The 27,954-nt window shown below is 37.5% G+C and overlaps 1 protein-coding gene across 1 annotated transcript; it reads right to left on the reverse strand.

Annotated features, from left to right (window-relative positions):
* Nucleotides 1–277: 277 nt before the first annotated feature.
* On the reverse strand, nt 278–27,862 carry LOC140153640 (BRO1 domain-containing protein BROX-like). Its single transcript, XM_072176438.1, has 10 exons — nt 27,662–27,862; nt 24,059–24,364; nt 16,216–16,314; nt 15,316–15,388; nt 14,519–14,624; nt 12,695–12,870; nt 10,030–10,111; nt 9,294–9,444; nt 8,500–8,659; nt 278–2,500 (listed from the first exon to the last, which is right to left on the reverse strand). The coding sequence occupies exons 1-10, from the start codon at nt 27,760–27,762 to the stop codon at nt 2,411–2,413; spliced, it is 1,344 nt and encodes a 447-aa protein (XP_072032539.1). The 5' UTR covers nt 27,763–27,862; the 3' UTR covers nt 278–2,410.
* Nucleotides 27,863–27,954: the final 92 nt, after the last annotated feature.

Raw genomic sequence — 27,954 nt, forward strand, 5'->3', positions numbered from 1 at the left:
CATGTTGGAGGTTGTCTACACAGACACTTACACCCATGCACAATTGAATAGTATACAAGTATTGAATGTTTAGGACTACAATTAAGCTACTTGCAGTTCCGCCATTATGCACTATGTGCGGGGAGAGCCTCGAACTGGCAGCATACATGAAAGGAAGAATTATGTAACCTTACACAGAGCGTTATGACTAGTTCAATTCCCATTCATGTATGCTGCCAGTTCGAGGCTCTCCCTTTATATAGTGCATAATGGCGGAACCGTGCAAGTAGCGAATGGTAAGAATATTTTCAACAGGTGTTCCATAGACAATTCATATTTCACCTAATGAAAATATTCTTTTAACTGAACGAATATAAACATTCAATATTTGTTTTAAACAACTCATATATAAATTACTTTTTTTTCACTTTAATTTCAAAAATCACCAGGAAAACAAAATAAATTTAAAAATATCTAAATATTATTTATTTTAAAAGCCACACCCACACCTGTAATTGCCGAGTCAAGATGGTCATTGTGCCCGCTATACGCACACGTTTGTCAGCATTGCCACGGTAGCTGTATGCGATTGCAATGAGATATGAACTATTGCACTCGTATGGAGTGCAATATTTGCTAAAAATAGCAAAAATAATCATATAGCAATTGGATATTCAAATTACAAGAATCTTTGTACATACAAGCTATATAAAGCTTCACATTTTTTTCAGCAAGAGCTCTTTCTTCCTTTTTGTCAATATTTATAAGAAATAAATAGTGAATTGTTTTCACTTTCAAGCTATTTTTAACAATTGCTAACATATTTTACACATTTATAGCGGGATCATTGATAGCGCCTTTAATGAAGATTGATTACATACCCATTTGTCACACCTGGATATTCAGTGATAGGTTAGCTTGATTTGAGCTTATCCATGAGAAAAACAACATTTGTACTACAATCTAGACAACTATATATGAGAGGGAAATCTTCACATTCAATCCTATAGGGACCCTACAGACTTTTCAGTTGATGTAGAATATTCGATGTAACATATCTACGTGATTTAATCTATTCCCATTCTATTTCCAGTTGTTTAGGTTCTGACAAATGTTTGATAACATAAAATCGATAATATATTTCTACCAGATATTCTACTTAACATGTTATCGATTTTTAGTTAGAACTTAAACATTCCTGGGAATATACTTTGATCAGCTCGTAATCAGCGGGCCTTATAACATCGCGGATTAATATCAATGTATTTTATTTGGAGAGTTGTCTTGCGACATCTCACCAGAAGTAATACAAATTATTAATTGAAGTCCCATACTTTGTCTACTAATTATAGACCAGGCAGATCAACTATATCACTCTTAACGTGGGTCTACTTTTCGGCGTAGTGGTAAAAGCCTAATAATTCCCGCCGATTACGAGCTGATCAAAGTATAGCTAAGGGGAATAGACTAAATAACATAGATAGGTTACATCAAATATTCTACATCCAATACTCCAAGTCTGTAGCAACCTGAATGCTTCATCAGCCCTACTGATCTTCTGGCTGATGATGCGTTCAGGATTGGACGTGAAAATCTTCCACTCAAAAATAGTCCAGTTGACTAGAATACATTTATAGTACATATTATATTATTATTTTTTACTACCTAGATGAATGATAATCTCTACAAATGCATTACGTTTTGGAGCAAAATGGCTTTATAAATTATCTTATGGTGGTGTCAGTCATGTATGCTATAGCTGCAATTTTCTTACTTGAGTGTTTTGTATAACATAAAACAAAGTATAAAATTGAACATTTAATGTTTAATTAGAGCATGGGCCCATTAAAAAAACCTGTACATGCAGATACATACCTTTTTCCCATAAAAATGACATAGCATAGAGCGCTTGGGCAAAATAACATTTAAAAAATATATGTATAACGATATCGTTAGCCTAATTGTCAGATTATTGTCAGAATCGTTACCCCTGATTCCTGAACACTTACCAAATTTTCAAAAGATTACATAAAAATTCTAGTCCACATTGACTACTGAATTTTGATTCACCCCAAGTTCGGTAGTGACAAAGGTGCATATTACACTGGTCGCAGTATTGAATTGCGCACATAAATTTATCCCTGCAGAGTGTACATGCATGTATACAACAGCAGATAATCAGCAGATAATCAGCAGATAAACAGCAGATAATCAGCGCAACCGCCAAAAGGCATTTATGACAGTACCGAACTTGAGGTGATCAAAAGTATAAAGTCACGGAATAACAATCAATATAGTTGGCTAATTAAACATAGTTCTAGAGACATTATCAAATTCAAGAGTATACAAATCTATAATATTTTTAAGACTTTTTGTGTTTTGTTTTAAATTATATTAATATATTCAAACTGTACATGGGTATGTTACCGATTTATGAGATTACGCAGCTACTTTGGTCTTTGTCCGTCTGTTCAATCGGCACTTCTTTTACTGGTTTGATGGGCTCGTCTTTCTCATTTTTCTGAAAAAATAACAATAACCATTATAAAATGAAACTTTAAGAACCTGTACTGTGATGTGACCAAGCTAAATGAGTCGTTTGTTGCTAATATTGATTTTGAGATACAGCCAGCCCTCGAATTAAGGATCTGAAGGGGCACGGCAACTTTTTTAGGGCAAGTTGATAATTGCCGTGGATTTTCACTGAAAAGGCAAGGCAGCACGGCAATTTGTAATATTTCAAAAGGGCATCAAGGCAACTGTTGAAAATTTGAGAAGGGCACCAAGGCAATTTTTCAAAAGCGAATAGATGCATTACCGTCAGCTGAATTCGACACCAAAGTAAAATTTGACTCTCAACTTTACACTAAAACTAACCTGATTGCTTTAAAAAACTGACTCGAAACAGCGATGAAACAGCTGTAACTTTGGTAATAATATTGATAAAATTCGCCGGGATAAAAACTATTTCATGCAAAACATATCTAGAGATGGGCTCACATGTACAAGATAAGACGAGACCGGAAGAGTATCGCCATCGGTTTGCAATGGGAAGTCAATGTTTGATAATCGAGAGAACAATTGATTTGCCCAGCGCTCAGATTTTGTTCACAACACGAGGTCGAGGAGTCTTAGTTACTAACAGCGTTTCTGATTGGTCGATAGTACGTTGGAGGTATTTCTCTGACCAATCGAGAAAATGAAATCAGAATGTCAGATTTCTAGCAACCAGATAATGTATAAAAGCGATGTGATTGGCTGAATATGTAAGCTTACGTGCACGGGTAATGAATATTAATTCACAACAAACTATTGTGTATACTGTGATTGATAGCTGGGTTACGATGCTCAAAATAGCGATCGTGTTCAAGATTTTCGATTTAATTTTCCACAATTTTGCGGGATTTAACCAGTACTTGTTAATGATTTTATAATGAAGGGATAGGGCTGGCCGGCTAGGGCACCCACGGCAACTTCATTTAGGGGCACGGCAAGTGACTGCCGTCGGTAAAGGACATATTTTTAGGGCATTGCGGCAATGGGGGTGGGCACCCACGGCAATATGCCGTCGGTGCCGTGGGTTAATTCGAGGGCTGGATACAGCCAATAATAAAGCGGGTAATAGTGTTCAACTTCTTTTCTGTTTTATTGTTCTGAGCAACACTAAAAAGACCATATCTCTGGAACCGTCCAATTGTTTTCATTAAAAAAAAACCTCTGAAAATGGCACATATAGTGACTTAAAAACTGAATTTGGATTTTGTTTGACAAACAAAATATTTTGCTTGATCACATATCATTAATGCATTGGATGTACAAGAATGAAAGATATGTAGTGTAAAAATGAATATAATCATAGGAGTAAAGAAAACACCTTATTAAAGCCATAATGTATGAAATTAGTTTCTTCATACCTGATTTGTAAATATGTTTACACATGTCCCAACTTATACCTAAATGGAACCATTCAAATTTGTTGTGTGTGTAGGTCAACTCCATGTTGAGCGACCAAAATATCCAGTGGGGTTCCTTTCACTATATATCCCTTGTCATTTATGCTTAAAATGGACAGAAAACCTTCCTGGCAGTTATTACCGGTACTAATATTATTTCAGAATTTTGGGCAAAGAATAACAAAATTAAAATTTGACGAAAATCGTACATTATGGCTTTAATGCATATAACACTATCATAAGGTTAAGTGCGTCCAGGTGGTGTTCACATTAAGCGCAATAGAAAGTTGGCATTTATTACTATATTTTGATAATATGCATTTTAGTCATAAATGGAAATTAGCCATTATCATTATTCACATCTCAAAGTTGCCACACATATAAATTTCCTTTCATGCTCAGCTAAATTTGAAGGCTATAGTGATTAAAATAACATTTCCGGCAATGAATAAAAGCAGTTCGCTACTTGCGCTGTCATTTGTAGGCATGCAGAAGTCAAATAACTGCTCATATATTTTTATGAGCCATTCTCGATGAACCGATTCTAATGGCGTCACAGGTGTTTGAGTGAAAGTATCTCCAAAACCATTACCGGTATAGCTCCAGACCTTATACGTATATCGTCGTAAATGGTTGGGGTCTATGTTAAATATACCATGAAAAGTTATACTATAAAAAAATTGGCAACTGTGCTTTATTTATTAAAAAAAATAACTGATGATATGATTGTGGGGGCCCAAAAACGTGTGTTGCAGCAAAAGAATTCTGACTTTGAACTTAGTACTCTAAAAATGTAAGGAAAGCTCAATAATGTCTGGAGCGGAATCTGAAACCATGTCTCACTCCAGATCACACCAGACATCGCCAGTCAAAATCTATGTCTCACTCCAGATAACAAGTCACATGGGAGACTATTTGTACCACCATCATTTTAAGCAATTATTCAAATTAAAGGAATGCACGGATATCTGAGTATGTCCCACTCCAGACCACACCAGACATAACCAGTCAAAAACAGATCATAGTATATGTAGTAGACCAGTCATCAACAGTAAATTGTTGGTCTTTCCTGGTGTGAAATATTATTATTATTAACCATGTTAGGGCCTACTTGAATATGAAAGTATTTTAATCTTTCATGTCAGTGAAACCATGCTATCATCAGCCTCCAAAAAATATATTCTTAGGGTCTACGTAAAAAAATATTTTAACCTTTCATGTCAGCACATGAAGTTAGTAGATCAGCAACAGTATTATTTCCCACAATGTAACCTCACAAGGGTTCAAAAGGCAGCATTATGTAACCTCACAACAAGGGTTCCATGGGTACTTTTAGGACATGACCATGACCTCAGTATGTTTGTACACAAAGATTGTCAACATACAGCATTTAGTGTAACAAATAACAGGTGTTGGCCAGACAGTGGCCATTATTTTCCATGCCTCACTTCAGGCTGATACAAATAACAGGCCTGAAGGCCACTCGTAGAATAACTATTACTTATTTTTTTAATAAAACAACATCTACCCGTTCATATAACACATTAATGTGCTGAGTTTCAAGCAACAGAAGTCAGGTATCAATTATAATCTTCCTTAATGTATAAAGTGGGATCTTTATCATCTTAGTGTAAAGATTAGTCAGCCATTTTCTTTTCCATGTTAATTTGTTTTTGAGATCAAGATTGCTGTCATCTTATTTTTTTCTCCCATCATTTACGTTATCTTTAATTAATTTATCTACTTATCCCTGTATTTATTTATTTATTTGCTCTATTTGGTTGACTATTCAACCATAGCAATACAAACATTTCCCTAAGCATTTACCAATTTCCTTTTAAAAAAGACTGTGAAAAATGTGATAATTAGTGGTTAAGTAAATGACTTTCCCATAGCAATTACACATAAAATCAAATATGTATCATTAAAAAGAAAACTACTGATCTATCTGCTTCCCCATTTTAGGGCAAAGTTTCTACAATGTTTACCAAACTTTTCATTACAAAAATTTGATAGTTCAAGTATATACTTCAAATTTTGACAAAACAAGAGCACCAATGGTGCTGTAGCTCAATTGTTTCTGGATACATAGGCATGTCATTGGAACTAATATATAATTATGTTACTGGCATCATGGTATTGTAGGTGCATAATATCACAACTTATTGTCGGTTACCATATTCAGCATTATTATTATGGACTGCGCATTTACCTAGATAGAAACAATGAATAACAAGAATTTGTACTATAAACTTATTTTGTCACCAAAAGGTGCTGGATTCACTGGACTTCAAGAAATTTTCTCCAACCCCAATGTCAAAAAGAAATCTATGCCACTGTCAATGATGTATATTTTTGGTTTCTTTATTAGGGCATGAAGGGGGGATCAAAAAAATTTTAGACCATAAAAAGGGGGGATCAAAAAAAATCCACCCTTTTTTAGAGGGAATCAAAAAAATTTTGACGGTGATGTTATTAATAGTATTATTTGAACACTAATTTTACATATAGTTGTACAACAATCAACATTGAATAATAGTTAGTGATCTTCAGAAAAAGTGTATTTAAACAAAACATTTGGGCTGGTAAATTGGGAGCTAGCCGACCATAAATGTGTCTATAATTGTTTCCATAGGTAATTTTGTCCAGTATCAGTTTAACAAAGGCTAATACTCTATTCATATCTAATCTCCAATACTAGAAGTTTTGCTGAATTTAAAACGTTCTGGGTTTGCAGTGATAGCTGCTCCATAGACATTTGGGTAATTTCTGCATTCTATATTGTACACATTTTACACCTGGCAGCTATTGCAGATAGGTATTTCTTGCCCTAAACCCCTAATGTGTACTTTAAATCTCTTATATACAAAATTGTAAAAACACATATCTATCTAGGGTTTATGCAATAGCTGTCAGGTGCTTTATTTTTAAGATTAATATGTACAATATAGAATGCAGAAATGGTCAAATGTCTATAGGGTAGCTATTGCAGATATGACCTTCTCGATATCATTACAAATTTCGCAACATGTTTGCCTGACCTAATTAGGTGTATTTAATTAGCTCTCAGTTTATTTACTCAGTATTTTATGACTGCTAAGCCCCAAAAACCTCCCAATTGGAAACATTACACATATTAGCACATATTAGAACCATTGAGTTATTAGTTGACCTTGGTGCGATATCTATGGACTTGCCGAATGTAAGGCAAAGCAACCCTGAAAAGCAAACACTGAAGCAACAAAATTCTCTTTGAAAGAACATCTCTTTTACAAAATGCACCAGCATCGCCAGATCAAGGAGTTTGTACAGTGTTTGTAATATGATCAGCACGACAAACAGTCTGCAAAGGAGACTATTCTCTGAAATTTTATACAAATTTTCATAACAAAATGCTCCAAAAATCATACTTCCGGTCCGAATTTTTCTAGCTAAATAAGTAACAATCATGAACAATCATGCAAAGATCGCTCCCTCAAATTACCAGCTCCATTACTCAAACGATGTAGCAAGAGAAAGTAAAAAACATAGCGAAATCCGGATCATGCCTATAGCCTCAATTTGCTTGCAAATTGAGCTAAAAACACCTGATTTTGACCGGTTCACTGAGAATGGCGCTTTACTTTTGGCACCAATCACTGGCAATCAGGCCAATTTACACCCGTGAATAAAATGCTGAAATGGTATATATGCATGGACAATGGATATCTGGTGCCACTAAAGTGTCCAATTCAGTAACGTTTTGCAAACATGGTGTATTCACCAGCCTTTGAGATTTAACTCTACATACATCGTGTCAAGTCAAAATTACACCAGCACGTTATGCCATATCTTAAAAGCACTAACACTCACCAAAAGACCATAACCAAGGAGCACAGGTACACTTTTGAAAATACTTCATGCTATTTTTAGTTACATGTAACTTTGTAACCAATACCAAGTACCACGAGGGCAGATGGAACCAACATGGATATCCATGATCAACAAAGATGGCAAGAATCTGAACCCACAACTGAAACTTTGAGCAGCAAAACTCATTGAACTACACTACAGGATTCCTATTGGGGCCACCTGCATAGGTACACCGTCACCAAGGTACGTGGCTGGTACTGTGCAGTACCAGGGGAGTACCAGGGTAGTACCAGTGTTGTATAAGTGAAGTACCACTGCTGGTGGGAACTGTGCAGTAGCAACAGTGGTACTATGTAGGTACTGTGTGTGTTCCAGTCAGGTACCTTGGAATGGTGTACCTGTGCAGGTCCCCCAATATGAATCTTGTAGTGTAACTGATGACAGACCAACTTAGAGAACACTGATAGATGGCATGGCAGAAAGCTGAATCTTAGCCCTGCTGAGTTACAAAGTTACCACCATAGATTTTGCTTTATTCCGTGTAGCAGTAACTGGATAGTTGTCCAAGATTCTGCTTGCTGCGATGGGACTATTAATTAACACAAAAAGAATGTCACTCTGATGCTTTGGGGTTAAATGAGGACTTACCGAAAAGCGAATTGCCTTGAATTATTTCATGCAACTGATCATATTTATATTTTCAGTTTAGACTCACCTTTTCTGTAGGGTTTTCAGTTGATACTTTGAATCCATTGTACACTTCTGATGTCCATTCTTTGCTTTTAGTAGGTGCTTCATACTCCACTGGGCTAGCCAAGCCATATGTTGCTTTGATCTCTAAATCTGGAACTTCTGCAGGAACTGTTTGATGATAGCTTTAGAAGGAATATCAAAAAGCTTTGATCAACTTTTTATGCATATTTCCGTATTACCAGTAACGTATTAATCTGGAGAGTGATTTTATAAAAAAATATTTGAATGGCGAAGAAAATATAATCAAGAGCATTCCTTACTATTCATGCAATACATTAAGGTGGACCTACACCCCTTGATAAATTTTGTGACTAATTTTACATCTTTCTCAAAAAATAACAACACATAGGTAACAAAAGTTATGTATATTATAGGGGCAAGGAATCCAATTACTTCACTGAAATTTCAGAGATTCAAGACAAGTAGTTCATTATATATGTTAAGAAATGAGGTACATTCTAACGGTACCTCTTTTCTTACCATAAGTAACATACCGCTTGTCTTGAGTCATTGACATTCCAATGTAGTAACTGGATTCCTTGCCCCTATAATATACATAACTTTTTTTACCAGTGTGTTATTATTTTTTGAGAAAAATGCAAACATAGTCACAAATTTATCAAGGGGTGTAGTACCACCTTAAATATCATATTAATTCAAGATATTCTGAATGCAAGAAGTACAATTTTACCAATACAATATAACTTTTCACAAATATTTTAAAGTGTTAATAAATTGAAACTGTTTGCAACTTACATAAAACCATTTTCCCTTTCAACTTTTTCTAATATTCTCTTCACAACAGGCCTGAGTTTTTGGAAGAATGTATGCTGTTCTGGTCTGACTGACACACCCGGTCCTCTTGTCTTGGCATATTCCTGGCATAATAGCTCTGCTTTCTCGTACACTAAAAGGTGAAAAGGGAATGTGAGATTTAAAAGGATTAAATCTATTTTGTATAGTTCTGATAAAATCTACATTTTTAAATAAGGATGTTGCACTTCTTTGATTAAGTTTATTTTCTGCAAATAAAAGATACCATATGCTAAAGTTTGGTTTAATTCTTTTATTTTCACTGTATTTGCTACATATTTCTTTAGCTTTGGGCACAAGTGGATTTTAATCCCTTTTTGAACCAAACTGTTTGGACATATTTTCAGAAAACCACTTTAACAGAAAATCATTATTTCAAAATAAGGTGCACCTGATGAATGACAATACTAAATCATACTGAAAACAGAGAACCACATTTAAACACCTCTAAAACTGTTTTGACAATTTTGCAAATTTTATTTCACGAATTCGATTAAACTTTGCCCTAATTATGTCATTTACTGGATGACTAACCTACACCAAGATATTACTTACTTCTGTCACTCTCTTTCAATGCTCTAACTGCCTTGCCACATTCATCTTTGTTTAGGAGTGTCTGACCATTATAACAGTGTAACTAATCAAATCAAGCTTACATTACCAGTGTAACATTACTTACTTCTGTCACTCTCTTTCAATGCTCTAACTGCCTTGCCACATTCATCTTTGTTTAGGAGTGTCTGACCGTTATAACAGTGTGCCTGCATATAGTATAAAAGCATTACCCCATGATAAAACATGGTATGACACTTCATCTTGTGTGTGTTTTGTTATACATTTTGTTAACACAATCTGTTTATGAGAATAGTATCGCAAAAATAAATATGGAATATGATGGTGTAGTACAAAATACACGCATAATCACATTTCCATATGTGACCTGCTAGTCTGCTACCACGAAATCAGCGTAATGTCGACGTGACTTTATACTCATTTTGTTGAGTTGGTAGTTTTGAGATATTTGGTCTGACTAAGTTGATGTTCTTTGTTTGCTGCCACCTGTACAAGCCAGTATTATCCTTTGTGAATGGCCCATTGTGCCTCCATTCACAAAGGACATACAGACATACTTAGTGGCTTTAACAAGTGAGTGAACACCAACGCAGTAGCCAAGGTGTTTTAAGTGACTAATGCCTTGCGACTTTACGCTGATTTCTTGGTAGCAGGTCACACCTTTGACAATCTGGCAGTAACTGATACAAAATTTGAACTGTTTTCTGTACAACTATATTACCGCTCTTCAATTGAATCAAGCACTTTCAACCGGCAGTTTTAATTTAAGCTGAGTACTACAACGCTCCCAATATCTTTTGCAGTTGAGCACTTTAAACTATTACACCGGGAACAAAATGCACCAAGTACAGTTCGACTACAGCACCAAGAACTTTCCAATTCCACCGAGATCAGACTACATGAAGAACATGATTGAAAAAACAGAGAGCTTCATCCACAGAATGCGCTGGAAAGCATTCTTCTTCTTAAACCCGAACAGCAAACCAATACAGAAGGAGACTTTTGGATTTAAAACCAGCAAACCTACGCCATACATCGTCAGAACTACAACCACTTGAAGATGGATTATATGATATGATTTCAAGAATCAAAACAAAAACGGTACAGTCAGATTTCTAAACCAAACTTCAGGATGACATAAGCAAGATAAAGAAATCCAGTGAAATATTTGTGCATGCGGACAAAACAAGGTAAATAAAGAACAGTACAGTGAATTGCTTTAAAAATACAGCAACCACCAAATCGTACAAGAAAGCACCGAAAAACATGTACGACAACATAAACAAGGAGGCCAAAGAAATAGCCACAGAACTGGGCCTTGATGATAGAATTGAATCTATGGCGGAGAGAAAGGCATTTATATCACTGAAAGACCACAAACAAAACTTTGCCAACAACCCTGCCTGTAGGTTGATTGACCCCGATAAATCAGAAATAGGACAAATTAGCAAACAGAAACTAGAAAATATTGTTACCAGTGTAAAGAGAGCAACACAGGTAAATCAATGGAGATCCACTGGTGACATTATGTCCTGGACCACCATTTTCCCAAAAACTCACTGCTCAGCCAAATCTTCAACAGAAACATGGTAAAACTAAGTTACTCATGCACAGAAAACATCGCTAGCATCATTAACGCACACAACAAGAAAATCTCAAACCCACATAAGGAAGGCACCGAGTCACCAACAGACCATACATTTGAAAAAAAAAAAAGGCCAAAGCAACCGCCCACTACAAGGTCAATGCCTTTCTAGAAACATAATTTTAAAAGGATGCTAAGGATGAACCAACCAAGCACTACATCGGGTTAACTGCGTTCAAAGCGAGACTGAGCAATCATAAACAGGCATTCAAAAATGAATCAAAATCCAATGCCACCAAACTATCTAAGTATATCTGGCAACTGAAAGAGAAGAAAATCGCATGAAATAAACTGGTCAATAATCCAAAAAGCAGCCCAATACAACCCAGCCACCAAGAAATGCAACGTATGCCGTGCAAAGAAATATCATATCACATCATGACAGCACCAAGAAACTCAACTCTTAACAAGTGCTCGCAACTCATCTCTAATTGTAGGCACAGAAATAAGCACAACCTAGCAACTTTTCACTTGGCAACACCTCCAGCACAGAACTGATTTGTTTCAATCAATAATTGATTTTATGTATTGTCTTGATCAATAATGTTTTATGTTGTAAAATGAACTTGTTTTATACCAGTCTGATGATTGTTACCATCCTATACGGATGTGTAGCATGAAACTGGCAGTAACTGATACAAAAACATTTGAACTGTTGTTTTCTGTACAACTATACCTTTGACAATCTATGCAAAAGATCATCAAAACAGGAATTTAAATTGACAGTGTACACACGATTCCAGATGCTTTCAACTGCAGCAAAACGTATTGTCATATGTACGACCCATTCATACGTTAACTCATACGTTCATACCGTATTTCGTCAAATAAACTCCCCCGGGGGTGTTACATTTTCCCAAGGGGGGGGCGTTTATTCAAGGTCAATTTTAGAACGATAATTCCCGTTAAAATCATTAGGTAATCTTAAAAGTCACGCTAAAATGATGAACTATGAACTAGAAACACTGACTTCTGGTTTACTTCCGGGTTTCCAATCCAGATTTTCGCCAATTATTGACGCTATTATCATTTTTGAAACATCTTGGTTGAAAAAAGTGGTGGGGGGCATTTATTTGAGGGGGGGGGCGACTATTTGACGAAATACGGTACGTTCATTCATACCTACCTGGCTCATATAAAATGCCGTCTTGAGATCACAATATTTCCTCCATTTGTTGACTAGCGATTCCTCTACAGATTTGAGTGTATCTGAAGTCTTGCGGAATAACCTAGCAGTCTCGTGTGCAAGGGCTGATATTAAGCTACTGGTGTGATTCAATGATATAGCCCTGGCAAGGGTTACTGTTGGAAGATAATACACACAAATCACATGAGATTCTTTTATGGCTTGCAGAAATTCAAACTTCACATATCATGATGAAACACAAAAGCACATACTGAAATTATTTACTTTTCCAAGACTCACTGATTTCACCTATTCCCATCATGCAATATGATTTATTATATCATGATTACAGTGACTTTAGCTGTGTGATAGTTTTTACATGGCATGAAAAGAAACCATGTGATATCATGATATAAAACAAATATTACATGCCAATATTAAATATATATTGGTCAAATTTTGACTGACCTTAGAAAAGTCAAAATTTGACCTCATGATATATTTTGTACTATCACACTCATGACTCATAGGCATGTAATATTTGTATACCAGCCTATGGTTATGCTCTGTGCAACTTCCATTGATATTTGTTGAGTAAGTTTGAATTTACTGGCATTGTTATTCTTTAATTTGAAAATCATCAGCAAAATGCTCTGGAAATAAAACTGCAGGAATAATTAACATGAATGAACTAATTGTAATCTTTACCCAGGGATACACTGGAGAAGAGCAGAAGATTTTAATCTATAGGTATTAGGTTCGAATGTGTTAGTCGCATTCCTAGTGGAACGCATCAGAACTGCATATTTTCAAGAAATATACAAAGTCACATTTTTTTTTCAACATTTATGTGCGCTGGCTGCTCTGGGCAAAGATTAAAATTTGTTCATCCTATCAACCCAGAGAACTAAGTATATAATTTTCAATTAATATGAATGTTCTCAAACAGAAAAATGATTTATTTTCCTACTGACTAATGACTCTTGGGTTTGACTATAGTGCGAGAGGTTGCAGGTTTGAACCCTGGAGGTGCCTAGTACGCTCTCGTGGAAAAATTGAGTTAGCTTGAAATTCTCCTGGACAAGGAACTTACTGCTAATTTGTCTTGTTGTAACCCGTACGAAACTCTGGGAGCTGATCCTGGTTGCGATGGTTATTTGTGGAATGCCTAGGGTGTGCGCTCTTGAAGCAGCAAAGTCCCTGAATTGTTGTTTAATGGTTTGTGGAATGATGTGGGCATTAGTGGTCTCAGCGACAACCTGTAAAGTGTGCTGAGGCTTGTGGATCAACGTCTAGGTGTTGTGCCTGTGCGTAGTGCACTATAAATCACTGCCCTTTTTTTTTAGCAATTGTTTACAGACTATTTTGTGTACAATCCAATTAGTGCATGCTGTGTGGTACAGGACATAAGGCATAGTGGGACGCTAATCATTCATCTTTTATCAATTCTTTATAACTTTTCTTTTAACTCTTATTTTTGAATAAAGGATAGCAATATCCATGAAATACTACACATTCCTCAACAGCAAAACAGTGCCACCAACGCCAAGTTCCAACAGGAAGCAGACGGTGTGGTACAAAACTGTCATTGGGGTATGTTTAACATCACCCAATAATAAACTTTTGCAAATTACTAGACTTTCTTGTTTTACATGTTAACTTTCAGTGACTGCTATATTAATATGCCATTATATACCCTGAGGTCTGGGGGTAGTTTAGTGGAAAGGTTTATGCTTCAATCACCAGCATAACATTTGTTAATAAAAAGAAATGAGTGCTGTATCTTTCTGGAATCGTGAGTATTAATTTACATAATGTTATCACCTTCTTGGGCCTCAGCTGTACACTGCAATGTATATGCTTGAAGAATTCTTGAGTCTACATCGGTGCCATCGCCTGGTTTCTCAAACAGTTTATGTAGCAACTTGTCCTGCAATAATCAATAAGTAACAATTCTTGAACATAATAATTGCTGAAAATAGCTTAAAGACACATGTGATTTGCCTCACTGGTACGTGTTACTCAATTTGTAATGAGGGTCAAAGTGACAGAGAGAGGGACAGAGAAAGTGATAGAGTAATTGTAAAAATACCTAACTTCACTGCTGCTATCAAGAAAATGAGATTTAAGTTTAATTTGACCATTGGTTTTTAGGTGTAGCTTGCAATATACTTCCAGTGGTCTTGCAATGAACAAAATGTGTGTAGTGTTGCTTACACCTTCCATACATATGCTTTAGTTACCAATGTATGCTTTGTAAAAGATTTTGATGCATTGCTGAAATGCGTGCAAGAAAAGCTCGAAAAAGCTGAAATGCACTTTTGCGCATGCGTTTGTACAGCGAACCTAATTTTGGTAGACTGTTATCACTGGCAGACTGTTTGTGAGGAGTGAACGGAATCTAACCAGCGGCGGAGGAGACTAGCCGCCATCTTGTTTATATGTTTTTGTTTCCTCCACTAAGTTTACAGATGTTTCTGCCCATGCTAGATTTTGGCTTGGACAATGCATGGAAAGGATATAGCTAGCAATAAAATGAACTTGTGCTCGCTCTGGTTATATGATCATATTATGATCAAGTAAAGAACAATTTTCGACGTAAACAAAATCATTAATATTACCTCTATATATTTGAACATTCCTGCAGCAGATCGAAGACATCTGTGAATTTCCTTAGCTTCTACTTCTGACACTCTGAAAAATTATAAATAATGAAAAATTATATTTGTCATGTAATACCCTATTGAACATCAACAAGGATTATGTTACTTAGAAACTCACAATGTTGAAATTTAGGCGAATGCAACAACTCCAGTGCCACTTCAAGTTCATACAAAAATTGCAACTCATATAATGACATTGACAACACAACTAATTATAAGGAACTACATGTGTAACTGGCTCTGGTCTAAGATAGGGCTTAGTCCAGCTATTTTGACCTTTTAATCATCATTTTGATCAAGTTCATTTTCCAAATATCTTCTTCTCTGGACACAATTTCTCGTAGCAATATCATTGTTCTCTGCAAGGTCCTCATCAGCTTTGCATTCTGGCTCCAATAAAGGACATACATGTAGCAATATGTGCTCCATGGTTTGTGGTTCAGTTCCACATAGGCAGGTCACATCTCCGGTGTTTAGATAACCCCACTTTTTTTAGAGTCACTTTTCATCAAGTATGTTGAAGGGGTGGAAAAGGAAAATGCTTTCAGTGAGGTAATCCTGAACTGTTTCATTGATGTTAATGTCATGGATTGTGAAAGTAAAAATCCAATTCCACTCAGATTACGTATTTCAATTATGGATATTACAAAATTTCACATCCAAAAAATAACACCACCTCTACATGTGTATCATGTACATGTACTGACACACTCCAGAAACAGCATCAAGAATGCAACCCAGATCTACAGTTTTGGTTATGGCAGTTTTTATTCTGCACTAGTGCCAACTGCAATAATAATTTTAATCAACATGCGCTACAATTTAGTACCAGTAGATAATTATGACCAATGTACTTACTCTTCACTGCTTCCAGCTATTTTTGCTGCATGTTTGGAGTACCACAGAGCCACATTCATTAACATATTGATGTGTTCAAAAACCATGTCACGCATCACCCTGTAATACAGGTAATAACACCAGAATTGTAATTATTTGAAAGATAATGTGCACAATTCATGCAAATGCCCACCTTTAAAGGTGAACCTCATTGAAAATAAAGTTATATATCAATGGAAAGCTTATGATGTCAGGAAGCAGAAAAGAATATTTTTATTTGCCAAACGTATTTGTGGCTAGACACAATCTCAATGCAAAGATTTGATATTGGCACCCCCTAAATTACAAAACGAAATCGTTCAAATTGGGCGCTTCGTTGATGACGCCAGCTTCGGGGACACACAGTTACTTCCGGGTTTGATTGTAAACACAATGTCCATGCATTATTGTGGCATGCATCGGGCCAATGTACGAATTCAGTCATTGTCAACTTACTTTACATGAAAAATATCTTCAATAAAATAAGAATAACATAAAGAAAACAACATGATCAAATCAAGAATGAAGTTCCTGAATAAAGGGTGTGGGTAAAAATGGAAAAAGTGCTGGCCGGCGTGATTTGGGATAGGCCAAACCATCCACGATATGCACAGGGCATATTACAGTAAAGCAAAAAATAACTGCTAGTGCTACCAGTTCATATCGTCACACCAAGTTGAGATGAACTTATCACAATGAGAAAATGAAGGAATAGAATAAGGTACATGTACAGGATTTTTTAATTCTTTCTTAGTTTTACAACCGGTCATGTATGATAGGCGAACTCGTAGATACATATTGGCCGGGGCATACGGGATGAACTTAGTCGCCGAGTGTTCGGTATCCGCGACTGTCCTGCTTGCAGACAAAATGACCGATTTGATATTCACATTCTGATATTTCCAACTTATTGCTACTTCGTCAGCAAAATTTATTCCTGTAAATGTTCCAAATATCAAGGAACGATTGATCAAATCAGCTAATACACAGTGCTCCCGGAAGACGAGAAGCGCTAGCGCTGTTTGGGAACTTGCAATTTCTTCAGTATTTCGCTACTACCATCATCCATACAACAATTACATAGATGTTTTTCTTTTTCAGTAGGGCTACACCGATTGTGCTATCATCAAGAACTGTGACAGAAATGACAATATCATAATTTAGATTTCAGAATTCCATCAAATAGCGGTCTATAAAGCCTAAATTGTATTTATAAAGTATTTGTTTCTTTCAATTGTGAATTCATGGAAAGAATATTTTCCGCAATGAATGATATCCGATCGGGGAATGATCACGGCGCTAGATATGAAAACCTTTTTATGAGCTGGATTTTATAATGAAATCTTTTTTGATTACTGCAAGACAATATTTTTTAGAAATCAGATATTTTAAAATGAATCAAGAACAGGGCCTAGGGAATGTTACTTGATAAGCAAGTATTTAATTTGATGTTTATATTATTTAATATACCATGACCGGTCACCGGTCGCAGCAAGCATTTTGCGCATGGAATTGATCACAGCGCCAAATTCAACTCAATAACCCAATTATACCCAGCCAGTTTCGACTGATTTTGTCCAAAATTTACGGAAAATTTATGTGTTGAAAATAATTCTATTATTTGCAACTTGAATATTCCTCTAATTTCAAGCTGAATTGCGAAAATGCATACAAGCAGACTTGATCAAATCCCGGAGATCAAATCTGCTGCAACACACACACACCGGACCGCAAGTGATACCAGAGGACGAACTGGGCGACTCGCTGTGTTTAAGATATCCACCTTGGTCGGGTGCCTGCTATTTCTTCAGCAGTAATTTACGCATCGTGTTCGGTAATCCATAAAACATGAATGTTTCACTTTTTCAGTACCGTACACTGATTGTACTATCATTAAAAAATCGTGACACAAGTGACAATATTTTAATTTTATTCAGATTTCAGAATTCCATCTACTAAGCCTAAATTGTACTTATTTTATAAAAAAAAGTATGTTTCTTTCAATCGTGATTGCGTGGAAAGAATGTATTTATCGCAATGCGCTAAATATGAAAACCTTTATGGGCTGGATTTGATGAAATCGGCGGGTTTTTTTTATTAATTTTTTGATTACTGCAAGACGATATTTTTAAATATCAGATATTTTCAAATGAAACAACAATAGGAATGTCACAAACAAGTATGTAATTTGTTTTTCGATCATGTTTATTCAGTCCATGACATGAGCGGTAGCAAGCATTTGCGCATGGAATTGATCCCAGCGCGAAATTCAAACTCAATTACCCAATTATACCCAGCGAGTTATGACTGATTTTGTCAAAACTTTACGCAAATTTATATGCTGACAATAATTCTATTATTTCTAATATATATAGAAGGAACCAGCAACTTGAAGATTCCTCTAATTTCAAGCTTTATTGTGAAAATCAGACTTGCCGGGCAGCTTGCAAAGTACAGAAGCAAGTCTTGTTTACATGTTTCGAGTAGGATCACGTGATCACGAACCCTGAGCTTACGTCACGAGCATTCTCAAGGTCATAGACGATTGATTTGGGTGCTTTTTTGGCGCCTTAAAAACACCAAACACTCATTCATTTTTTTAATTTTTCAGCTTTATTGGCCATCAAAAAATCGGAAAAAATAATTTTTAATATCCTGACATCATAAGCTTTCCATTGATATATAACTTTATTTTCAATGAGGTTCACCTTTAAAAAAATATCTACTCATATGACAAAAATTGACATGTTATCACATAATACAAAATTTATTCAAATAACCCTTTACACAATAAATGAAGGAGATACTGGAAACTGCTTGAGTTTTTCAGATGGATTATAAATGTATCTGACAAGTTCAGCAAAGATTTGGGAACAAAATCTATCTATCTACTAGTACTATACTAAAATAACCAGCGAAGTCTGTGTGTGTGGTTGTCTGTGTGTCTGTGTGTCCGGCTATGCGTTTACGCCGTGCTGGGACGCATCGATCCGATATTCGGTTATGGATAGGTGGCGAGAAAAGCATGTTGACCGGGTGGTTTTGAAGGTCATCGGAGGTCAAGGTCAAAGGTCAAAATTTCAAACTTTGTCCAATCGGGCCCAAACTTGGTGGGTGGAATCCTTGATACTGAGGGGAATGTATGCCCGAAATAAAATCGCGGTCAGCCGAGGTCAAAGGTCATTACGGAGGGGTCAAATTTCAAACTTTGCCCGATCGGGCTCAAACTTGGTGGGTGGAATCCTTGATACGAGGGGAATATATGCCCGAAATAAAATCGAGGTCAACCAAGGTCAAAGGTCATTACGGAGGGTTCAAATTTCAAACTTTGTCCGATCGGGCTCAAACTTGGTGGGTGGCATCCTTGATATGAGGGGAATATATGCGCGAAATAAAATCGCGGTCAACGGAGGTCAAAGGTCATCACGTCGGGTTCAATTTTCAATTTTAGTCCGATCGGGCTCAAACTTGGTGGGTTGAATCCTCGATATGAGGGGAACACGTAAAAATATAATCGAGGTCATCCGAGGTCAAAGGTCATCCAGGGCTACATTTTAATATCACGGGAGCATGAACAAAATCAAACCGAGGTCACTCGAGGCGAAGGTCAAATGGGGTCAGTAGGCCTATGCCCAATTGGGCTTAAAAGTAGTAAAAAGAATGACGGGAACATGTCAAAAAGTCAAAAGAAGTCATCAGGGGTCAAATAGCATCGCTATCAGTAACTCTCACAGCAACGGGTGAACTAGTCTATACTATAATAATCATAAGCTCTGTCTGTCTGTGTGTGTCTGTGTGTCCGGCTATGCGTTTCGCCGTGCTTCGACGCATCGCGCTGAAATTTCGCATATAGATAGGTATCGGGAAAAGCATGTTGGCCATGTGGTTTTGAAGGTCATCGGAGGTCAAGGTCAAAGGTCAAAATTTCAAACTTTGTCCGATCGGGCCCAAACTTGGTGGGTGGAATCCTTGATAGGAGGGGACTATAATGCGCTAAATAAAATCAAGGTCAACCGAGGTCAAAGGTCATTACGGAGGGGTCAAATTTCAAACTTTGTCCGATCGGGCTCAAACGTGGTGGGTCGAAACTAGACTTGATCCACCGGTCCTTCAACTGCTTACGCACGGTCATCGGGTTGTGCTTGCAGGTGAGGACTGGTAACGATTGCGTTCGAAAAGTGTCGAGCGCACACACTCATGAATAATTAATTAGTTGTGATCACGTGGGTGTAATAACTTTTTATGAATGAATTTACTACGAAATATCGATGAATGGCAAACAAATAAACAAAATATATAAAAAAATAACAAATAAATAAAGTGTTTACTATTTTAACCGTACCGGTATTTTAAATAATATTATTTCTCTATTTTATTGATTAAAAAATAATGTTACTTTTAAATAACAAACCAAGCAAATCAATCCCATTTTAATAAATTTCACTACTTTTTCAACCCGGTTTCCAAGAGATTTTTTAAACTTCAAAGTTTTAGTTTTCACCTTTGGCTAGTTCTTTGCCTTTGCCGTCACGGCAAGTGTATGACTATGTATGAATATGATCACAGATCTTTTTAAGGTCTGTGGACTGTGGTATGACTCAATTTTAAAGATTGAACAATATTTTGCATAGGTTTGCATGATTTTTCAAAAGGACAAACACGCAGTTAATATTTGATTCGCAACATTTCCTCATTAAAAAAAAACCAATGCTACGCCAAACACAAACTGTGTTTTTCTGTTTTCTGGTCATTAGTTCTTATCACGTGGTCACAGCATCTCCTTTTAAGGATGTAATACTTTATTATGAATGAAATATTTGCATTGTTTACTACAATCATGACATTTGACATGAAATTAAAATTTAAAAAATTGTACTGCCTGAATATTTATTCATTCTAAAACACATCATTTTTCAGCCCGTTTTCCATGCATTTTTGAGTTGTCACTCATCTCAGTCCCCATGCTCTTCGACTTGTAAAATATGCATTAAACTTTTTGACTCGAGATAAGGGGCTGTGCAATAATTATGAGCCATGGGAGGCCCGGGATGGGAGGAGGGTAAAATTGGGGGGTGGGGAGCAAGACATTTTTGCCAAGCCAAAAAGGGGGGGAAGCAATAGGGATCCCCAAAATTTGGCATGTTCAAGGGGGTGGGGGCAAAGATTTTTTGGCGGGCCGAGAGGGGGTGGGCAAGCGATTTTTTGGCGAGCCATTTGGAAATTTTACCCCGGGGGACTCATAATTATTGCACAGCCCCTAAGGGGGTCGTAAAACTTTAGCCCGCGATAGGGGTCATAAAAAAATTACTCCGGTCACCGACATATATGTGACCCCCCTTCCGAAGAAAATGACATCCCCTTAGATTATACCGTTTGTAAGTCATGTATAAATGTGCAGTTGGGAGAGGGCCTAGAGCTACGGTACGGGATTGGTAGTCAGTAAAGTGTTACGGTACTGTAGTCACAATGTTACGCAACTTACGTCCACAACTAACGTGACGTTGCATCGTTAATTTACGCAACATAACTTGCGTTGCTTTGTGCAACTTACGCTTGCGTAACTTACGCTGCATTGCGTTGTTAAGATACGCAACGTAACTTCGACGTTATGCAACGCGTAACTTACGTTGCGTTGTTAATTTATGCAACGTAACTTACGTTATGCAACGTAACTTACGTTGCGTAATTTACGTTGCATTGCGTTGTTAAGTTACCCAACATAACTTATGTTGCGTCGTGCAACTTATGTTGCGTCGCGCAACTTCTGTTGCGCAACTTACGTTGCGTAATGTAAGTTTCGTCACACAAACTTACGTCACACAGACGCATCGATGCGATATTTCGGATATGGATAGGTAACGGGAAAAGCATGTTGACCGGGTGGGTTTAAAGGTCATCGGAGGTCAAAGGTCAAAATTTCAAACTTTGTCCGATCGGGCCCAAACTTGGTAGGTGGGGTCCTTGATACGAGGGAATATATGCCCAAAATAAAATCGAGGTCAACCGAGGTCAAAGGTCATTACGGAGGGTCAAATTTCAAACTTTGTCCGATCGGGCTCAAACTTGGTGGGTGGGATCCTTGATACGAGGGAATATATGCCCAAAATAAAATCGAGGTCAACCGAGGTCAAAGGTCATTACGGAGGGGTCAAATTGCAAACTTTGTCCGATTGGGCTCAAACTTGGTGGATGGAATCCTTCATATGAGAGAAGCATGAAAAACATTATATGGAGGTCATCCGAGGTCAAAGGTCAAAGGTCATGGATTTCAAACTTTGTCCTACCGTGCTCAAACTGGGTGGGTGGAATCCTTGATATGAGGGAATATATGTGCGAAACAAAATTGAGGTCAACAGAGGTCAAAGGTCATCTAGGGGCTAAATTTAAACTTTGCCCTATTGTGCTTAGACTTGATATGAGGGAGCATGAAAAATTACATCGAGATCATCCGAGTTCAAAGGTCATCTGGGGTCAAAAGTGTGTCTATCATGCAGATGGTGCCCTAATAGCTACAGGGCCATTACAGCTGCAGGTGCACTATAGTACTAATAAAATAATAAGCTCTGTGTGTCTGTCTGTCTGTCCGGCAATGCGTTTCGCCGCGCTTCGACGCATCACTCCGATATTTCGGATATAGATAGATATCGGGCATTCCACGTTTATGGGGTAGTTTAAAAGGTCATCGGAGGTCAAGGTCAAAGGTCAAAATTTCAACTTTGTCCGATCGGGCCCAAACTTGGTAGGTGGAATCCTTGATACAAGGCGAGTATTTGCCCGAAATAAAATTGAGGTCAACCGAGGTCAAAGGTCATTACGGAGGGGTCAAATTTCAAACTTTGTCCGATCGGGCTCAAACTTGGTGGGTGGAATCCCTGATACGAGGGGAATATATGCACGAAAAAAAATCGAGGTCAACCGAGGTCAAAGGTCATTAAGCAGGGGTCAAATTTCAAACTTTGTCCGATCGGGCTCAAACTTGGTGGGTGGAATCCTTGATGCAAGGGGAATATATGCCCGAAATGAAATTGAGGTCAACCGAGGTCAAAGGTCATTATGGAGGGGTTAAATTTCAAACTTTGTCCGATCGGGCACAGACTTGGTGGGTGGAATCCTTGATTTCAAACGGATGTATCAAATAAAACTGAGGTCATCAAAGGTCAAAGGGGATCAAGCCAAGGTCATCTAGGGTCAGAGGTTATATGGGGTACGTCATTGGGGGTCAAACAGCATCACTATCTGATGCTGGTGGTGCTCTCACGTACAGCTACAGTGCCCTCACAGCTGCAGGTACTCTAGTTAGTTAAATTTAAGTGCACTAAAACCCTTTTAGAATCATACAAAAATATAATTATAAATAGCAATTGGTGTCACAGGTAAATGGGAGAATTGTTCAATATTTGTTTGCGCAAACCCAATGACTGGGCCGCTATTTAAAACTTAGGCAGAAACATACCCTATACCATTTTCCACCTTGATGTGGCAATGACGTCAATGCCCATTTCATTTCAATGTGCATGAAACCCCATCCAGCTCTGATCATAGCAAGCCTATATAGTTATCAGAGAAGTTTGGCATTTTTTGCCATTACTTGTACATGTACACTCGCTGCATAAACAGGCAAGTGGGTTTTTAAATGGCTGATTGAATCATGTTGTGAGCTCATGAAAAAGTATGAAATGTTGACACCACATTCATTAATGATTCTGGCCCGACCCTAATAGTTTTAATGTGAACAGGGCCTAATTGCGTAAAAAGTAACGCCAGGGGTAACACATTTGAAAAACTGCATTTCAGATAACTTGTCAAAATCTTTATAAGAACTCACATTGGCGGTGCTCCTAATGTATTTGACCATTTCACCTTCACTGCATTCCTTAATTTGCTATCTCCAGCTCCTAATGAAGCTCCACCGGATGGACCATCATCCTCTGCTTCAAGCATCTCACCATCTTGTCCTGGCTGCTGTGACGGAGGTTGCTCTTTCTTTTCACCCTGTTTTGGGCCTTCTGTTGGTTCTATGAAACCGTGTAAGAGGCTGAAGTAAGCCTCAGTTGCTGCAAGAAGGACTCCCAGATCTTGGTTAGGATCAGGTAAAATGGCAAGCAATCTTTTTCTTGCTTGCCTAATGTCACTGTAAATACAAAAACAAATAGTAAGTAAGAAAATAAATAGATGAACTTTCATTTATTTACATGTTAAAACAAATATATAAGATAAGTAAAAGTTCTTTATTTACATATTAAATATTTAATATTATAACATAAATTTATTGTTTGCATGAAAATGTTGAAAGTACAGTTTTCCTGTCACTGTTGACTACAATTTATGCACATTATGACTTACTTTGATGTACATCAGGTAAGATGATCCGAGGATCAGATCATATGCGAGTACTTGCTCAAGAACTCTAGCTCACAATTTGCACACGATTTTACGCATTCTAGAGTATGTTGCTCGGTCAGAGTTTACATTTTTTATTTATTCTGTTTATGTTGAAATTTGGATGAAAGTTATTTTGTTGAGTCAATTGTGTTGTTTGAGTAAAGATTGCCTATTTTGAACAGTCCAAAATTTTACTGAAGTGCAATTTTAGCAACATTTTTGATGCTATCGCCCATTGTGATCGGCTGTGTTTGCTTCTGAACTTCCATTGCTTTACACGGTGTCATGCTCCAGCAAATTCGACTAGATTTTCAATGGAACTGTGTCTCTAGCTAGCAAATTCATGGCTAGACTTCTCCACTAAGTACACCCGTCGAATGTGTGCCATTGCTGGTCCATGCATTCGATTCATGTATCCAGCAAGTGAGTACCAATTTCATGTAAATTCAAGGCAAAGAAATTTGTTGAAATGTTTGAGCTGCACAAAACGTTGAGTGTGTAAATCCCATAGACACCCAAAATGGCATGCCAGTCCATAATATATGCATGGTGTGATGTAGTCGTGCTATTGACCTTTTTCCCTCTATCCCACAATGCACTATTCCAGGGGGTATGATGTAGTTCATCAACCTCTTAGATCGTGTGCATCCGATGGTCTTTGCCAGACCTTTGCAATTATTTTGTCTTAAAGGAGTATTTCGTGATCCTGGCATGGTCCGCTTTTTATGACATTTTTCAGTACATAACCACGAAAAAAAAGCATATTCCCAAAATTTCAGTTGATTCCGATATTGCGTATGCGAGTTATGCATGATTATGTGTATTACACTGCTCCATAGACAATACGTTGTAATTTCGTTCTGGTGCACCAGAACGAAATTCAAATTTCGCGATATCTTTGCTAAATGAATTAATCTGCAAGAAATATTTTGTACATAAACATTATGGAGTATTCCAGTGGTATAAAAATGTCAACTTTTTTTGAGAAAAGCGGGGGATGAGGCTGTGGATCACGAAATGCCCTTTTAATATGGGCATAGTGATTCCATATATGCGGATTATCATAAAGGCCATCGATGTTACTAATTATGCAATTATTGAATACACAAATGATGCAGTTACGGAGCGATGCAGAACATCTGTGTAAGAGATTTTGTTTACGTTTTATTTTCATCTCCGAAGAAAAGTGAAACGGACGCCGACAAAATATCACTGCATGTCACGTCATTAGTTTTTCCCCATTAGGTCTAAAAAATGTATACAACGTACAGACCTGGCGACATCGCTTATCTTGCGCCCGAAGTTTCTTTTGTGTACGCTCACGCTATTTTCGAGTTTGTTCACGCGGTACCTGACTTAGCGTCGATCCCCTGAGGCAACATGCCATGTTTCCGCGGGTATTAGTGATTGTGCGCCATTATCATGATTATCGGGGATTCCTTTTTTGTGATGAAGGCACCAGCCGAAATGTCCGTATTCAGAATGTAATGAACATAACTCTGTACTCCACCGGGAAGATGATGTATTTTGCGACACTCATACCCCCCTGGAATCTGAGACTAGTATACTAGTCTCAGCCTGGATTGAATAGTGTATTCTCTTGGTCGGGCTGACGTCACAAAGGGGAAATAGCCTTGTAAAACCAGTGTGCGCATGTGCAGTTCCCCTTTCTCGAGCTGGTTGCTATGCGCCCGCTTGTGCAAAGGGGACGAGGGGACCGAGTGAATGATGGGAAAGAGGGAAAAAAGTCTATTCTGTCGGTCCAACATCCGGGCTATCTCTAGTCTCGGGCCCAAACTGCATGTGGCTCACGGTTTGTTATGAACAACAGAAACCGGCTGTGAAGGAGGCTACATAGCGATGTTGCTGGAGTGGCATTCAATTTCGGAAAAAAGCGACACTTTCGACCATGGAATTTAATTTTAAGTTTGTCAGTATATAAGCGGTAAATCAAGAAAGTTTCTTCCGCTCTGAAGACTTAGAAACGGTTGTTTGATTCCACTGACTATTTGCGGTCGAAATTACATAACACCAATGACAGAAATCATCAACAAAAATCGAATCAGGAACTTGTTTTCACTCGACCGAGAGTCTCATCATCAACCGGAAGTGACGTGGCACGGACCGACAGAATAGGCCAAATTAATACGCAATAGCAGGACATACACATCAACCAGTGTGAGCACTGTTTTACACATCAGCCAGTGAGCACTGTTTTTTGTAACATGCTATTGGTAGCAACTGTAGTAGTATTTGAAAAAACAACTTAAAAGATATTTTGCGTCTTCGTTAAAATGTTTCAATAACACTTTAACCTGGAATGATCATGTCCGGGAAGTATGTAAGAAAGCACAAAGAGTGCTAGGCTTAGTTCGCCGCAACTTGTGGGGATGTAACGTCCATGTCAAATCTACGGCATATTCCACCCTCATCAGACCATTGCTGGAGTACGCAGCTAGTGTGTGGGACACTCCAGTCCAATCCAATCAAACAACAACCAGCTTAATCGAGTACAACGGCAAGCAGCACGTTTCTGTAAAAATAACTACAGCAGAGAGGAGGGTACTGTTACAAAAATCTTGGCTGAACTAGAGACCCGACGAAAGATCAAGAAAGTATCCATGCTTTACAAGATCCGGCATGGGCTTGTCGACATTTCACTTGGAAGTCACCTTGTTCACCAAACCAGAGAAACCAGGGGGCACAACAAAAAGTTCCGCCAGATCCGCTACAAAACCAGACGCTATGGGGATACATTTTTTCCATCTACCATCCCTATATGGAACAACTTGTCTACAGCAACTGTAAATGCCGCTACCATTGAAGCCTTCCCTTCAAGATCCAAGTCAACAAAGAATTATGCAACTAAAATTTTTCAATTTAACCTGCACGTCCATCCAAGTCATGCTCTTTTAGTCAAGGTTGGCGATGTTGCCTCTACAAGAGGAGATTCTGCTGACGACGACAGATACAGATACAGATCTATACAGTTCCTTTTTTTTTTTTTTTTTTTGGGAACGATAGGTTAAAGAAGATTTAAGCTTACCTGCACATATGCCTCGCAAGAGGGGTACTTGCCTGTGCCCCGAAGTCAAATTTCATAGGGGCTGTTGCCTTAAGAGGATTTCTGTGGAACCAGTGGGTCATTTTGAATCTTATACTAAAACTTTTGATGTAAATATAAGCTTTCGGGATGTCTCTATTATGACTTGAAATCCTGTGATCATGACTTGTTTTTATGGCAAAGTGTAAACACCGACGAGTAATATTTTAACTTACACTTCCTGATCTCCTATTTTATCCTTAAAATTATTTTGTATTTAGCAAGCTGTTAATTTA

This window comes from Amphiura filiformis, chromosome 5 (genome assembly GCF_039555335.1).
Source record: "Amphiura filiformis chromosome 5, Afil_fr2py, whole genome shotgun sequence".
Lineage (NCBI taxonomy): Eukaryota > Metazoa > Echinodermata > Ophiuroidea > Amphilepidida > Amphiuridae > Amphiura > Amphiura filiformis.